Source organism: Dermacentor silvarum, chromosome 5, assembly GCF_013339745.2.
Source record: "Dermacentor silvarum isolate Dsil-2018 chromosome 5, BIME_Dsil_1.4, whole genome shotgun sequence".
NCBI classification, from domain to species: Eukaryota; Metazoa; Arthropoda; class Arachnida; order Ixodida; family Ixodidae; genus Dermacentor; species Dermacentor silvarum.
Window position 1 is genome coordinate 15,199,513 of NC_051158.1, and position 17,051 is coordinate 15,216,563.

The 17,051-nt window shown below is 49.0% G+C and overlaps 1 protein-coding gene across 2 annotated transcripts in view; it reads left to right on the forward strand.

Annotated features, from left to right (window-relative positions):
• The window catches only part of LOC125945536 (uncharacterized), a 55,000-nt gene extending 39,608 nt beyond the window's left edge, over nucleotides 1-15,392 (forward strand). The window contains exons 4-5 of one of the 2 annotated variants that reach the window (XM_049667397.1): nucleotides 10,610-10,979; nucleotides 14,774-15,392. In XM_049667397.1, coding sequence (XP_049523354.1) covers nucleotides 10,610-10,969 — 360 coding nt within the window. In that variant the 3' untranslated portion in view covers nucleotides 10,970-10,979; nucleotides 14,774-15,392. The remainder of the gene's footprint in view (nucleotides 1-10,609; nucleotides 10,980-14,773) is intronic. The other variant, XM_049667399.1, reaches the window with a different exon arrangement.
• The last annotated feature ends 1,659 nt before the right edge of the window (nucleotides 15,393-17,051 follow it).

Sequence of the window (17,051 nt, forward strand, 5' to 3'; positions counted from 1 at the left end):
AGCGCGTGTCCTCCGTGACCGAATTGAACGACCTTAGAAACTCCGACACGTCTACTTCTACCTGGAGGATGGCGCGCGTACGTGGTTTCAGAACCGCGAGGGGCAACTGACGTCGTGGCGTGAGTTTTGTCGTCAGCTTTTGGAGACATACACCAGTCCTGATCGCCACGAACGAGCGGAACGTGCGATTCAGGCCCGCGTCCAGTTGCCAAACGAAACTGTGACCACTTACGTCGAAGACATGACGCGCCTCTTCCGACGGGCCGATCCAAGAATGACGGAGGAGAAGTTACGTCATCTGATGCGCGGGGTCAAGGAGCAACTCTTCGCTGGCCTCGTACGGAGCCCTCCGCAGACGGTCGCGGAGTTCTTGTCCGAGGCCGTGACTATGGAAAAGATGCTTCTGCATCGCTCGAACATGTATGAGCGGCAAGCGAACAGCATGTCTGCTGCTGACATTTTCACGGCCATAGGAAGCAACGCTGACTGTCTGCGAGAACTCATCCGCTCTGTCGTGCGTGAAGAGTTGCAAAAGGCCGCCGTAACACCGCACCCTACGGTAAGCTCCATAGCGAGCATTATCAAGGACGAAGTGCACCAGGCGCTCCGTGACACCTCGCCTCCTGCTAACGCTGCGGCAGTACCTGTTGAATATCCGCGTGCGACCTACGCGGAAGCCCTGAAGCGCCCTTCTCCCTCTCCACCGCGGTTCGTTCGTGCTCCTCCTACGGTGTCAATTCAGTCGGCGCAGCCGATGTCGTACTACGACGCTGGGTATACACCGCCGCCGGTTGTTCATGCCGCTCCATTTGCCCACCATTCGGAGCACGCTGTTCGCTACGTCGACGACAGACGCCCCGCCCCCTCGGAAGTCGGATGTTTGGCGCACACCCGATCATCGGCCTCTGTGCTTCCACTGCGGTGAAGCTGACCACCTGTACCGCCAGTGCCCATACCGGCGCCTTGGGATTCGCGGCTTTTCCGCATACTCGCCGCCACCCCGATACGGCCAGCGACCCCGGGACATTGAGGACTACCTCTCTCAGCAGCGCTTGCCACCGCCTGCCAGGCGGCAGTCGCGTTCGCCGTCTCCGAGACGATTTTCACCTCCGCCCCAGCGCTATTCTCCCGAGCGGTCGACCAGTCCCCGCCGGGAAAACTAACTGAGGCGATCTTTGGGGGCGAGGTCGCTGACGGTCGAAGCGCTGAAGACCTCCGACGGACGCAGTTACGGAAACATACCGATCCGCCATCACCTTCAGCTGAACGAGACGACCGGCTTTCGCTCGATATACCAGTGACCATTGACGGTTATGCCGTGAGTGCTTTAGTGGACACCGGCGCAGACTACACCATACTAAGCAGGAAAATAGCAACGCAGCTGAAGAAAGTGATCACGCCCTGGCATAACTCGCAGATTCGGACGGCTGGCGGCCACGTCGTTACTCCGCTGGGCGCCTGCACGACTAGAGTTGAGATTCAAGGATCTACATTCGTTGCGAGCTGCCTTGTCTTACGCGAATGCTCCCGCGACGTTATTCTTGGGGTTGACTTCCTGCAGGAGTACGGCGCGATTATCGATCTGCAAGAGCGTCGTATCACTTTCTCTGCCGCACGAGCAATCGACGTGCAAGACGGCCAACGGCGCGACGACGTACTTCGTGTTTCGGCAGACAGTGTCACGCTTCCTCCACGAGCCAGTGTCCTCGTCGACGTTACATACTGTGGCTTACGCGATGGCGAAGCGGTGGCCGAAAGTAACTTGGAAAACCTACTGAAGCAAGGTGTTTGTGTGCCTCGAAGTGTTATACAGATTCGTGCTGGTCATTCGCAATTGCTTGTTACCAACTTTAGCTACGAGCACCGACACCTCTTCCGCGGCACTTCGTTAGCGTTTGCTGACGCAGTAGCAAACGTTAACAACTGCTTCACGTCAGAAGTAGTGGAGACAGCAGACACGTCTCTGGGCCATCTCGACATCAATTCTGAACTGTCCACCGATAGCCAGACAGCACTGCGCAAGCTCTTGCTTGAATTCAGGACCTGCTTCGCACATTCTTCCAAGGTACGCCAGACTTCGATCACTAAACACAGGATCATCACGTACGAAGACGCATGCCCGATACACCAGCAGCCTTACCGCGTGTCGGCAAAAGAACGCGAAGCCATACGTACGCAAGTCCGCGAGATGCTTGACGATGGCGTCATCGAACCTTCTAACAGCCCGTGGTCGTCTCCGGTCGTTCTTGTCAAAAAGAAAGACGGAACGCTACGCTTCTGTGTCGACTACCGCAAGCTCAACAACGTGACTAAAAAGGACGTGTACCCGCTGCCGCGTATCGACGACTCGTTAGATAGACTACGGCGTGCCCACTATTTTCTTCTCTTGATTTAAAAAGCGGGTACTGGCAAATCGAGGTAGACGAACGCGACCGCGAGAAAACAGCCTTTGTGACTCCAGATGGGCTCTATGAATTTCGGGTGCTTCCTTTTGGCTTGTGTTCAGCCCCGGCTACTTTCCAGCGAATGATGGACACTGTCCTTACTGGACTGAAGTGGCAGACCTGTCTTGTGTACCTGGATGATGTGGTCATCTTCTCTGAAACGTTCGAGCAGCATCTTCACCGCCTACGGAGTGTGCTAGAAGCCATCCGATCGGCAGACCTCACACTTAAGCCCGAAAAGTGTCACTTTGGTTACGAAGAGCTCAAGTTCCTCGGGCATGTAGTAAGCGCCAAAGGGGTCCGACCCGATCCCGACAAGCTTGCCGCTGTGGCCGCGTTTCCAGCTCCTGCCGATAAGAAGGCCGTCCGGCGCTTCCTGGGTTTGTGCGCCTACTATCGCCGGTTTATTAAAGGCTTTTCGAAGATAGCGGAACCCCTGACACGCCTTACGAGGGACGATACGCCATTTGTGTGGCATAATGAGCAACAGGCGGCTTTTGCTGAATTACGACAGCGCCTGCAGTCAGCACCCGTTCTTGCACATTTTGACGATGATGCTGATACTGAGGTGCATACCGACGCCAGCAGTATTGGCCTTGGCGCAGTGCTCGTCCAGCTTCAAGATGGAGTGGAAAGAGTTATAGCGTATGCCAGCCGCTCCCTGTCCCGTGCCGAGGCGAATTATTCGACTACGGAGAAAGAGTGTCTCGCGGTCGTGTGGGCGATCATCAAGTTTCGCCCCTATCTCTATGGTCGTCCCTTCAAAGTAGTGACGGACCACCATGCCCTCTGTTGGTTGGCAAGCATGCGCGACCCTTCAGGACGACTGGCACGGTGGAGCTTGCGGCTACAGGAATTTGACATCACCATCGTTTATAAGTCTGGCCGTAAGCATGAAGACGCTGACACGCTGTCCCGCGCACCCATTGATCCTGCCAGTCAGGAAACAGAGGATGATGACGGCTTCCTGGGCGCCATTAGTTCGTCGGACTTGAGCAGACGGCAGCGTGACGACGCTGAGATTAGACCGATCATCTATCATTTAGAGGGCCGCGACACAACCATACCACGCCATCTGTCCCGCTCGCTGACGTCCTTCTGTCTGCGAGACAACGTGCTTTATAAGAAGAATGCTCGTTCGACCAGCCGTGCTTACCTCCTGGTGGTTCCAAGGGACATGCGCGACGACATCCTCTTCGCTTGCCATGACGAACCGACATCTGGTCATTTAGGCTTTTCACGAACACTCGCTAGAGTAAGCGAAATGTACTATTGGCCCGGGCTTTCAGCAAGCGTCAAACAGTACGTTAAAGGCTGCCGTGAATGCCAGCGCCGCAAGACACCATCCGTTAAACCGGCTGGCTTACTTCAGCCAATTGAAGCACCTCACACGCCTTTCGACCAAGTCGGCATGGACATTCTCGGACCGTTTCCTCTCTCGGCCGACGGTAACAAATGGGTGATCGTCGCGACTGATTATTTAACACGCTATGCTGAGACGCAGGCGATCCCAAGAGCCACAGCCTCAGAGGTAGCACAGTTCTTCATGCGCCACATCGTCTTGCGTCACGGTGCTCCCTCCACTGTAATAACCGACAGAGGGACAGCTTTCACAGCGCAGCTTATGGACGAAGTTTTTGAATTGAGCAACACCAGGCATCGCAAGACGACCGCGTACCATCCGCAGACCAACGGACTTACCGAGCGACTGAATAAGACTGTCACAGACATGCTCGCAATGTATATCGACGTTCAACACAAAACATGGGATCGGATCTTGCCTTACGTGACCTTCGCGTATAACACCGCCGTGCAAGAGACGACGCGCTTCACGCCCTTTCGCCTTCTCTACGGTCGCGAAGTCCAGACGATGCTGGACGCTATGCTGCCGTGTCAAGACGCTGACCAATTGACAACTGACGCCGAGGAATTTGCAGAGCGTGCTGAGGAAGCTCGGCAGCTCGCGCGGCTGCATATCGGCCAGCAGCAGCAGGCAGACGCACGACGCTACAACATCCGCCACAGGGACGTGTCCTACAACCCCGGAGACCAAGTTTGGGTGTGGACCCCCGTTCGCCGTCGTGGCCTCTGTGAAAAGCTTCTGAGCCGGTATTTCGGTCCGTATAAAGTGCTCCGCCGCGTCAGTGACGTAAACTACGAAGTTGTTCCGGACACAACATCGCAGACACGGAGTAGGACACAAAGACAACCGACCTCAGACATAGTTCATGTTGTGCGCATGAAGCCGTACATTGCGCGTCCGTAATTTTTTTGTTTTCATTTTTTTCTCTCATTCCCTTCTTTGTTTCTACTTTTCATTTATCTTTGGGAGCTTGCTTCTTCGTTCATTGACTGTGCCGGCGTGACGGCTACATTTTTTTTGTGTACTTTCGCTTTGCCTGCCTTCCTCTTCTTTGTCTTCTACGCCTATTTTTTTAGCATCGAGGCGATGCTTTTGTTCGGAAGGGGGGATATTGCCACCTGTAGGTAGTGGGTCGAGGGCAAGAGTGGGTCGAGCCCAAGAGAAGAAAGACCGCGCGCTCCTTCTCTGCTCGAGCCAGCCCCGACGGTCGCGTCTTCCTAGAGCCAGCTGCTCTACGTTTATTAAACCTTCAGGGCTACTTCTCGAGGCTCGTGACAATATTTACAGTGGCTCCAAATATGGAAGCCCACTCCATGGGGGAGCGCTTTGAAAGTCTCAGCTCACTACATGTCTGAGCACATATCAGAACATGTCAGGACACACCACTGCACGCAAGGTGTCTCCTTATAAAACATCGGTCTTCCCTAGTTGACCCGACTAGGGAATCGGAAGACCTTGATGCAGCCAATCAGACGGGCTGTCTTGTTCGCTGAACTCCGCCTCTAATGTTGCACCTTCGAAGCAAGGACGAGGCAATCCGGAAACACGGGGTTGACACTCCTTCCACGAAAGTCAGTGACCTGTTTCTTGCCCTCTGACAGTCATCTTGCCAGGGTCAGAGAATGGCCTTGCCTCTGCACTAATCCCCGCGTCTAACGAAGGGTGGCGGTTGTGGTCGGTCGCTTCTAAGCGAGCTTCTTTGTCATGGCGTCACTGCCGCTGTCGGGCACTGTCGCCGTCTGGACGACGCTGATGAAAGGGGTGGCATCGGAGGAAGCACCCAAAGAATGGGCACTGCCGAGTTGGGGCGCTTGTTTGCCCATCTCGTCGGTGTCTGGCACTGTCGCCGTCTGGGCAACGCTCATGAAAGGGCCTGCCTCGATGGGAAACAATCAAAGAATGCGCCCGGCCGATTCGGGACGCAACAGCTGCCACAATGGCAAATCAACCGACACAACTAACAACGCCTCAGCAGTCCATGTTAACGGTCATCCTCACTCATCCGCGGGACCCGGGGACATTTGTGGCACGGACAATGCCGACATCGAGGACTGGCTTACGATGTATGAGCGAGTGTGTGTGACAGCAACAGGTGGGATCCAACAATGATGCTAGCAAACCTGATATTTTATCTCAGAGGATCTGCGAAGCAATGGTACGATATACATGAAGCTGACCTAATGAGCAGGGATGTCCGCAAAGAAAAAAATTCGAGACCTGTTTGGCAGACCTGTCGGGCGTCAGGTGGCAGCAAAAAAAAAAAAAAAAAAAAAGAACTTATGTGCCGCGCTCAGACGTCCACAGAATCCTATGTCGTGTACATACAGGATGTGCTGGCCCTCTGTCGCAAGGCTGCTAACATCATGACCGAGGCAGACAAGATTGGTCACATAGTAAAAAGTATTGCAGAGGATGCCTTCAATATCCTGATGTGTAAGGATTATGCCACTGTGGATGTAATTATAAACGAGTGCCGGCGCTTCGAACAAGCGAAGGGCCACCGCATCGCTCAAACTTTCGACAGATTGCCCATTACTGCCCCGACATCTTCGTGCGGAGACCGGCCGCGGTTCTTTCAGCCGACAGTACCGGAAGATACAACGCGTATCGTTCGCCGTGAGCTTGAGGCCATGGCTCCAGCTCCAGTTCGGCTGTCGGGAAAGCGTGCCTGCTATCTCACTTACACAAGCAGTCGTTCGGGAGGAAATGGCGAGTTTGGGCATTCCATCTCTCTGCTCGGTCCGCCATACAATCACCTACCTCATTTCTCCAGCCGCTCGCTCCCAGACGCAAAGCTTTCCGCCACTCCATCACAACCAAGCTGACTGGCGCACAGCGGATGATGGACACATCTTTTTTAGTTGTTCCGGCATTGGACACATCGCCCGTCATTGCCGCAACCTCTAGTCGTTGTCTCCTCGGTGGTCGTCTCTGAGTCTCAACCTCCAAGTGCCAGACAAGCGCACTTTCTCACCCTACATGCCGCCTTGGAAAATCAACGCCGACAGTGCTCCACCAAGATCCAGCTGCTCCCCGTCTCCGCAAGGTTGTCGCTCAGTTGCTACCAGAGTCAGACGTCCGGGTCTAATCCCCGTCGCTGTTTGCTACAGTGTGATAAAGCGAAGCTGTCTTATCCCCCACTTAGGGGCGGTTGTCTGCGGGCTGCTGTATGGCACAATGGCGGGTCCCGGGTGTGGTAAAAATCGGCACCGGATAAACATTCTGCAAAGCGAAGCAGCCCGGGTCTACATAAGGACAGACGTGGCCTCTAACACAAACACGCCTTCGCCATCATTCTCACGTCTTAGTTTCGTCACATTGGTTCATGTAGCCATCATTCAGTCATTGCCATGTTGCCATTTCATTGCCGTCAATCCGTTGTTGTCATGCTTTTGTCGTTATGCGATTATCATTTAGTCCTCATGCCCTTGTCGTCGTTCTGCCGTCATCAGGTAATGGTCATGATGAAGTCGTCGCCACACCTTCGTAACCGTGCCGACATCGTAATGCATTTGGTACTATTCTGCAGTCGCCACTGCATTGTCGTTGTGCACACTCGTCGTCATGCGGTCGTAGTCTTGCCATTATTGTCATGCCGTCTTGGTCGTATGATCGCTGTTGCTCTTTCGTCACCATCCCATAGTGGTCTGACATCGTCGTCATGACATACTTGTCATACCTTCGTTGTCATAGCATCACCCTTTTTTCATCACCAGTCCATCATGGTTATCCTTTTGTTGTCAACTTGTCATGCATGGTATCCGCACGTTAGAGAGCCCCAAGTTGAAGTTGACTGTTTTCCCGTGCAAATGCATCCAAATTGACTGTTTGCGTGAGTGTGTGTGGTTTTTTTTTTTTTTACTTGCATAGGGGCGCGCTAAAGAGGAGCATTCCTCGCAAATACCACTGAAGCTTCGCCTAAAGGATGCCCCCGTCGCATGATATATATATATATATATATATATATATATATATATAATCAAATAAACCGAATTTATATCGATTAAACGAAACTGGTAACATGGTTGTCTGCATAAATGGAACAATGTTATCAAACTTGCGCTAAATGGAGCACACCTTTTTGCGAACGTAGGTTAAGCGGAACTTTAACTTCCACCTACCTTATCAATGTACAGAACAGGAAATGTCCGACCAACATATCAAATGGTGTTGCTGCAAATAGTGGAGAAAATTAAGTCCGCCAAGCAGTTGCGGGAAAGTAAACTCAAAAGATGCCGACTTGTGACGGCGTTTCTCTTATGAGGATGTTGATATAGGAAAGTGATGAACCCTGAGAAGGGAGGAGGAAGAAAGGAAGATCTTTAACTCGGGCTGTCACTTCTGCCTCGTTGAAATTGTCAGGAATACGAGATCTCGGATGATGCCATTGTTTCATACTCTAAGGAGGGAGTTGAAAATTGGCTAAAGTTTGTAGTGAAGAATACGATTCTATTGACGATTCTATTCTAAGTAAGTGTAGCATTGCGCATTACTGTTTCGGACCAGATGCTATTTTGAACGCGAGATACGCGCAAAATTTTTTAAGATAATTTCGCGCACGAACACAACCTTGCGTTAAAAAAAGAAGCTATGCAGCAATGAAAATAGAGCACTGTAAAATATTTATTTACCTGAGCGATATCAAAACAGTGTAATGCCTTTTGAATAATACAATTATTTTTCATTTCTGTGCCGCTCGCTTAATTGAAACTGTGGATAAATGGAACAAATATTTCTGCCCCTTCGAGTTCAGTTTAAGTGGAGCCTATAGTGTATTTTTTGTTGGAGTAACAATATTTATATGTATTGCTCTTTTATTTATTTATGAAACCCTTTCGAGAACGAAACTGGTTACGAGTTACGGGCAGTGGTTAGGGTTAATACACGTTAGCTTAATCGTTATATATGTGTACCACTGCTAGACTCTTACTTAGCGTTCGCGGCGAGAGACCGACCAAAGACCCACTGACTGATGGATTGCGTGGTCAGGGTGAAGCTGACGCTTAAGTACGACTTGTTCCATGGTGCGATTTGAACCTTGACTTCCCTCGCCTCATTCCCGCGATGAACAAGCGAGTGTGCTAAAGCGTGACAGTGCCCGCCTCTCTTCGTATCTCGGGTTGCCCGAGTCAACACCACCTAGGCTGACAAGGCCTCGGCACTCGGAGAGTGATGTCACGCAGCTGGGATCAGTGGGTGCTCTGGAGAAAGAGTTTAATGAGGGATCCGCGAGTATTTTGTTATTGGACATAGCTGAAAGTACGGCGTGCAGAGGAGATTTAGGAGATTTATGCATCACTTCTTTACACACCGTGTTATTGAACATCAAGAAAACAAAAGTAATGAGAAACGCCGAAATGGAACAAAAATATATCCTGCGAAATCCTGGATATCCTGGAGCATGCAGCATATATAATACCCGTGTCACACGGACAAAGTAAAGTGCACTTTGAGTCAGTGCACTGCAGCGCCCTGAACACTTCGCCGCCGCGAAGTGAGTTCGCCGAACACACTCGCCAGCGAGTGCGCTCTGCAGTGAATATCGCTAAGCGTTCCTGTGTGGCAGCCAGCGAATGACACTAGCTGCGAAGTGCACTCGCTCAAAGTGCACTTTACTTTGCCCGTGTGGCACGGGTATAAGAGTCGTGGAGCTGCATTATTGTTGAGTTTTTTTTTTCTTCTTTTCTTTACGTCGATTTCTTGTCAGTGTAAAAAACTGTCATTCATTCATTCATGCGACCACAAAAGTTATTGAACAAAATGTTCACGTTGCACCATATTACATGCCTCATTATGGCTTCATTTAATTGTATGTCCTGTTGGGAGCTTCTGAGAGTTCCCCAGTGGGCAGCTTCTGCCATAATTTGTACAACGTAACTGTATACATCTACCCCCCCCCCCCCCCCCGCCCCCCGGTGCATTTCTGTCCGTGTGCAAAAACTCAACCAATCAGCCCAGGCCATGCGGGGAAAAAAATCCAGAAAGCTCGCCTTAGCACATAGCGTTCGCCGCAAGCGTTTCCCGGTGAAGATTATGGTTGCATAAGCTGCAGTTGCCGGGAAGCGGCAACTGTAGCATACGAACGAGGGAGTGACGCAACTACACTTTCGTATGTAAGAGTACCCGCCTAGCAACTGATTTGTGTTATGTCAGTGCTATGGGAAGGCAACGTATAGTCAGGACTCCTGAAGAGCAGCGTGCATACAAGGCACGGCGAAAGTGTGGTTAAGTGCATTTCCCTTTACCCTGCTCCACTCTTTGTAGGTGCACGAAGTAGCAGCGCAAGCCAAGTCGCTGGCCGTTGAAACGCCTTAGGCTAATAATTAGGTAAAGTGCATATGAATGTCACCATGTGAATCATTTTAAGCCACGTAACAATGGATAATCGTTCTAGTTGCTGTTTACAGCTTCGCTGTCCAACCAGCTTCATAGCGTGGATTATACAAATTTTTTTCTTTAATATTACGCAGCACTGCTCTTTATTGGGTAGTGAGGACTTGTGCTTGGATGTACGATTATATGAAGCGTTATAAGTACTAGCGGGCCGTTGGAGTTGGAGGACAGATGACAAGCTATTCTGCTTTCGTGATTTTTCTTATTTTTCTACCTTTTTTTTTTTTTTCATGCTGATAACTGAGTGCTATAATGGCTGCTCTTCTTTCCCGCAAGACATCACGTGACCACTTAGAACTTGACAGTAACATGGGCCCTGCTTTTAGCTTCCAGTGAATTTTCTTCTTTTGACTTTAACCATACGCCTAAAACCCCCATAAACATATAAACCATATACTTCTACGTGCAGGAAACGGTGAGAAAGAATGCAAACCGTGTCTCGGCAGCGGCCGACTTCGTTCAGCACTGGCAATACAGCGACTACGGTGTACGATACATCGAAGCAGTGCACGATCATCCCTACCTCCTGGAACTTGTCCGGGATGGTGCAGCGGTTTCCAACGGCCAAGCGAAGGCTATGATCAGGGAAGCCTTGCAGCAAATACGATGGTGCGGCCTCGACGAGTTCATGAGGCTGGCCGGAGTGGTCAGATTGAAGGTCGAGTGCATCGGTTGTCGCCGCAACAGGGTTCAGCTCACCGACATCGGGGAGCACTGCTGGCTGCAGATCCGCCAATACCTGAAACTCTGCGATGTCGTGAGAGTCTGAGAAGACCCAAGTGAGTAAAGTACATTTTTGGTGTCCTTATATGTTCTATTATTGTGAAATTTGCGGGAATATTCCTAAATAGCGTGTATTTTGCGGATATTTATTTTATAGCGAAGCTTTCTTTTCTCTTCCTTCAACCTTCCCGCTGATGCTGTCTTGCGTGCCGCTAACGCCGCGTGAGGAGGTATAGTTCAGAGCATGCACATACGTACATGGCAGGAGTGTGGCGGAAAGGAAAGACGACACGAGAAGTTCGTTTGCACCTTTTCACTGCATCGCATGTGCATAATGCCGTCTGGAGCTTCCTGGGCGGCGCCACAATACCCTCTTGATGGCTGTAATTATCCGTGACTACGCGCAAAAGCATTGGAGTCATCCCACGCCAAACAACCAGCGTTTTCTCGAACATTTCAGATATAGCTGAAAAAGAATTTACACATGTTTGTAGCAGTTCAAAACTCTTTCTACACATTATTTTTTTTTTTCTGACAAAAATTTTGTACCATTTTGGCAGCAATTATCCCTCCCCAGCTGAGCCATAAGGCATCAATCAAAAAACTTTTTTTTCAGAGGGACATTGTATGGTTCATTCGTTTAAATGGTGTGTATGGCAAGATAATGAAGCGATATGACTGCCAAAATAACCAGTATTTCAAATATTTTAACTCTCAGTGCTTTTGGCACCGGCAAAAGCCGGTAAAATTGCAAAGTTAGATTTTTTTATTTTCTCAGAATGCCGGAATGTTCCGAAGCCATAAATTATATACAGAATGGCAGCCAGATTGACGTAGTATAGTAAAAAAATATTTGAAGCTTTGAAGCGGCCGGGTGCGTAAGGCGCGGCTGAGTGCAGCTGAGCACGCCCTGTCTTCAAAGCGATCTGCGATGGGTACAAAGTCTAGGCGCGCTGAGAGCTGATAGCTTCGTGTGCGCTGTGTTCTTAGTTCGTATTGAAGCGAGAGACAGCACGAAGCTCAATTAGCTCGCTGCTGCTGCTGCTGCTCTTCCTCACGCCAACGTTTTGACAGCGAGTGTCAGCAGTCATCGAGTGATGTGTTAGTTTGCCTGTGCGTGCGTGACACCGTGGTTGTTAATTTAGTCTACACGACCGGTAAAAGTGCTATTGTTGCTTTATGTAGCTGTCTAATAATTTGTGGCCGCAATCGATGCTTCGCCATTCGGGTGAAACAGCGACTTTCCACTTATTCAACGCGTTGCTACTCTGCAAAGGAAGTCAAGTGGGTTACAAGTTTGAACGAAGCAAATAATTATTATTTATTTCAGCACATGACCATCAGCTAGCCATTAAACAACACAGTTGAGATCTTCATCTGTGGTATTTGGTCATATGCATCACAGTAAAGCTTCTGTAAAGGACGGTTACCAGTATGCATGCGGGATGTTTCAAAATACAATGGCAGGTCGACGATACCCATTAGTAGTAGGAGAGGTGGATTTAACCTTGAACTACGTATTGGAATATCGTTGGGCAGGTTATTTACGAATGCTATAAATATAAATTTTGTTTAAAAGCTTGCAAGCTTGCTTCCAGTAATTCAGCATTATAGCCTAAGTGTGGTATATTACGAAAAGCTTATCGAAGTAAAGGAAAATGGCATCGGTTCATACGTTGCCCTCAATATGAATGCGAAGATCATAGACAAAATTGCCAGCTTGGTTTTACGAAGAATTAGATCTATTAACTTTAACTGGGGAATGTTGCTGAAATGCCCAAAGCATGTGCTTCTTGCCGCTCGATCTCGCTTCAATATATTAAGGTCTAATGCACTAATATTAATTAAGAGTACGCGAAAAAAAAAGAGCATTGATGGATTTTGAAAAAGAATGATAAAGAAACAGTGGACAGTATAATGTATAATGTTATTACCTGCTGGTAAACTTGGCTGAATATTGCCAGTTAGTATACCACAAACACTTTGTCGGTGCAAGATACGAGTACACCGCCGTTAGAAGGCCCCGCGACGATACAGTCGAAGGTGTCTTAGCGTACTTGTGCACTCACTCCAGGTTTTCAGTCGACATCATTGAGAAACTTGAATGCTCGGGATCAACTCTGATGCGGAATGTGGGGTTTATTTTGGATGTTCAGGTGAGGTTCACCATCATGCCCAATGATCCTGTGGTTGACAGTCGGTTCAAAACTTCAATTTGTCTCAGTCGAAAATCTCATGTCTTTGGTACTCAAAGAACTGTCAAAAGTTATGACCGATGAACATTCAGGAATTCCAGAGCGTATTGGATAATCGAACGTTCCGGAGTGCAAATATGTGTACTTAGCTTCTGTGGATGTTGGGCGCCCCCTTTACTGCATATATTTATTTTTCACTTTCATGGCCTCAAGGTATTACAGAGAGGAGTGGAGGTAATTGGTGACAGCTTCTTTGAATTTAGTGACGTGAGAGATGGAAACGATGGCGGCTAGAAGGTGGTTGCAATGGTCCGCAATTCTTCGTGTGAAAGGAGTTAAAGTAGACATTGGTGCGGCTCGATGGGACAGCAACTTTGTATCGATCAGTGTGGGATGACACGTAGGATGGATGATGGAACAGGTGGTCTTTAAGCATGAAGTTAGTGTAATATAGCTTTTGGAAAAGACAGTCGCAGACGCAGTAATATAAACCAATACTGTGTGAAAAAAAAGGTGCAATACGAAGCCCGTAAATAATGAGATGGTGCTTGTTTGTCAGAGCGTTTACAAATTTGTCATGGTGTCCACTCACATTGAACTTCAGATAAATCGTGTAACCTACTCAATTTTTTAAATTCCATTTTAAAGAGGAAATGAACTAAATATCACAATACAGCAATTTAGTGGGCTGTGTTCCTTAAAAATTATAATATATCTTCATATTCTTAGCGGATTTTATTAATAATTGAGCCTATGCATTCCTAAAGGGCAGTATTTTACGCTTACGTATGCCTTGTATGTCTTATGACAGTTATAGTTTTAGTGCTTGTTTTGCATGACATATGGCTTGATAGGCACAATCGGTCATTCGCCGCATTTGGCTAAATGTTGCAAATACTACACACATACTGTTTAAACTGAAACTGGTAAGGTCGCCACTGTACCCTGCATGCAAATTGCGCGAGGACATAAGTTTGCCTTATCTGCGCTGGCAGGCTATTTACACTGCAAAAAAAAAAAAAACAGCCCTAATGTCCACACTGATAATTCATCAAATACTGTCATCTTTTGATCTAAGACATGTTATTGGCCCATGGCCTAATGCCGCCTGTGCACCTCGTTCAAAGGAGTCATATTTAAACTTACTCAGACACTGGTCTCCTTGAGACACTTTAGTTTGTTGCGTGCTGTGGTATGCTTTATTACGACATGCACTATGCATATTTCAATTTTCATCATAACCATGCTGGAGTACCATGCTAGGCGTGTGCCGCACGCCAGGCATACCCCTCAAGGATTCATTAAAGAGCCCTCTCCTTGATGGGCTTTGCTACGCCAATGCGTCGCCCCCGCCTATTCTTATAACACCGTCTTAGGAGCCTTGGCGCAGCGCTGAACCTTTGCTATCGCTTTTAATACTCTCCATTCATGCTAAACCGGCAAGTTTGTTAGTGTGATTTTTAATGTGGCCCCATACTGGAGCCAGTGCAACCGTCGTGGCAACCACGAACCTCAAAGCATTAAAACCGATACGAGCTAAACAATGACTGTCCCCAGCAGCATGACCGAGCATGTCTATCGGGAAGCTATAGTCGTCGTTTTACTTTCACAATAATCCTCTGATTATTTATACCTTCTTGTTGTTTTACTTGCAGCTTGCAGTTACCATCGGTGAAAGATCCGGGAATAACGTGAGAATAATTCGAGACTGTCCACTGCCACTTTGTATACAGCGGCTGTAGCCAGGTACGAAAACGTTTCGGGCAACGGCGGTTCCGGTCGGGCCAGAAATATCACTGTCACCTATAGGATCCCACCGAATCTGGACGCGGTGATGGTGCTTCTGGTCTCCGCCCACTGACCTGTTCCAGCGTGCTGTTGACAGGCACCAGTCGAAAAAGCAGACTGCGCCATCGGCATGTTTTGAGCCAACGTCTTGTACAGCTAGTGCCCAGAGCTGCGGACAGGCCTGCACTGCCAGCGATTCGACCAATCGTGGAGGAGTCCTACCATTTATTACACTCCAGTGGCATAGCAAGAGAGGGGGGGGCTCGCAGGGTCGTGTCCCCCCCCCCCTGAAATTGTTGTTAGAGTGCGGCCCTGCCCAACTGCTTTCTCACCATTCCCACCCTCGGTCAAATGCAGAGTCAGTATGTGCCGTGAAATGCGCTGCATCGTGTCGGCGCATCCCGTTTCCTGATTGGGCACTGATTAGGAAAGTTGCGACTATAACAACTGCCTGATGACCGTTCATCGTCCTATGTAAATATAATATCTTGAGAGAGAGATAAATGAGATGCGAAAGGCAGGGAGGTTAACCGGAAGGTAAATATCCAGTTTGCTACCCTACACTGGGGAAGGGGTAAGGGGAGACGGAAAGATAAAGAAAAATGCACACACCTAGAGAGGGAGATAAAAAAAAGAAAAAAAAACACACACACACACAAAGGAACTCAGGAGCGTCACAGTCGTTCAAACAGGTCGCTTGACCGGAGGAACTTCAGTAGCGCCCTCGTCGCCTTCTGCTGTGAAGACCGTATCAGTCGGCATTCTAAAATCGTCTGCTCAGAAAGCGGCCGGTCGTCGAGGCGTGCCAACTCCGTTACGAGCGACTGTCTCTGGGAGCTGTAGCGGGGACAATGACACAGGATATGTTGGAGTGTTTCCTCGCTGCCGCAAGTATCACAGGCAGCACTGTCGGCCATTCCGATGCGACAAGTAAAAGCATTCGTAAAGGATACTCCAAGCCACAGTCGGCAGAGAGCAGTTGTCTCGATTCGAGGAAGTCCAGATGGAATGCGTAGTCGGAGGGATGGGTCCAGGCGGTGCAGTCGAGTATGTTGGAAACCAGGTGTGTTCCACATGGCTCGTGTGGAATCACGCGCGATTATGCGAAGCTTTGTTACTGCATTGGCTCTTGATAGCGGGATAATATCTTGACATTCAGCTGACATCTACCGGTAACAGGTTCGCGAACCCGCGGCCCCAGGTTAGCAAAATGGACAAAGATCGCTGAGACTCATTTACAGAATATATTTGTTGCTTGTGGCTCACTCGGGCTTGCCGAAATTCTACCCAGCCAGATTCACTCGGGCTCACTTACCAGCTTCATACTCAGGCAAGCCCACCTGAACTCGGGGACTCAAGCTCAAACTCGTCACACTCGTACTAACAACATGGGCTCATACTCCACTTAAACTCATAGAATCTACCGCTTACTTGATTCGAAATCGCAGGTTTACAACTCGTCTAAAGTATAAATGCACCTCAAGGCTCGATGATTCATAAGCAAGATTAGAGCTCCGTTCAGTCACGTTCCCATTCACATCTACTCGCAAGCACTGCCAAGCTCCACTCAGTTGCGCATTCGTCCGCTCAAACTGTCTCGTACTTATCCACTCTCAGTCGCATACACACACCCTCATTGTCAGCCACTGATATAGTCAAGCTTACGTTCCTTTATATACTGAACGGCACTCACTCATGTTGACGTTGTCACACTGAGTCACGCCCACGCTCTGGTGCACTCGTGCTCGCCCACAGCCGTACGCGCTTCCTCCATACTTAAGCATACCACGTAATTAAGCCTGAATCTAAGTTAGTGCCATTTCACCAGCATGCGTAAATGCGTTCAATTCTGAGTCAGTCTATGTGATTACGGGTAGATATTGGGGCTTTTTTGAATGTTGGATTCTGCATGAGTTAGCGAGTCTGTATCTCACACTTGACTACCGCCATGTTTTGTCAAGTTCGAGAGAATAAGTTTGAAGCTGAATTTGGGTGATCTCTAAGAATGTGAGCCTGTGTGTTCGCAAATGGTGTCCGTTATATCTGGTAAACTTGAGCAGGGACATGTGAAATTTTATGGCTTTTGAATCAAAGTTTGAAGGTGTAAGCTGTCCCGTGGTCAATTGTGTATCAAAGTTCTTGTGC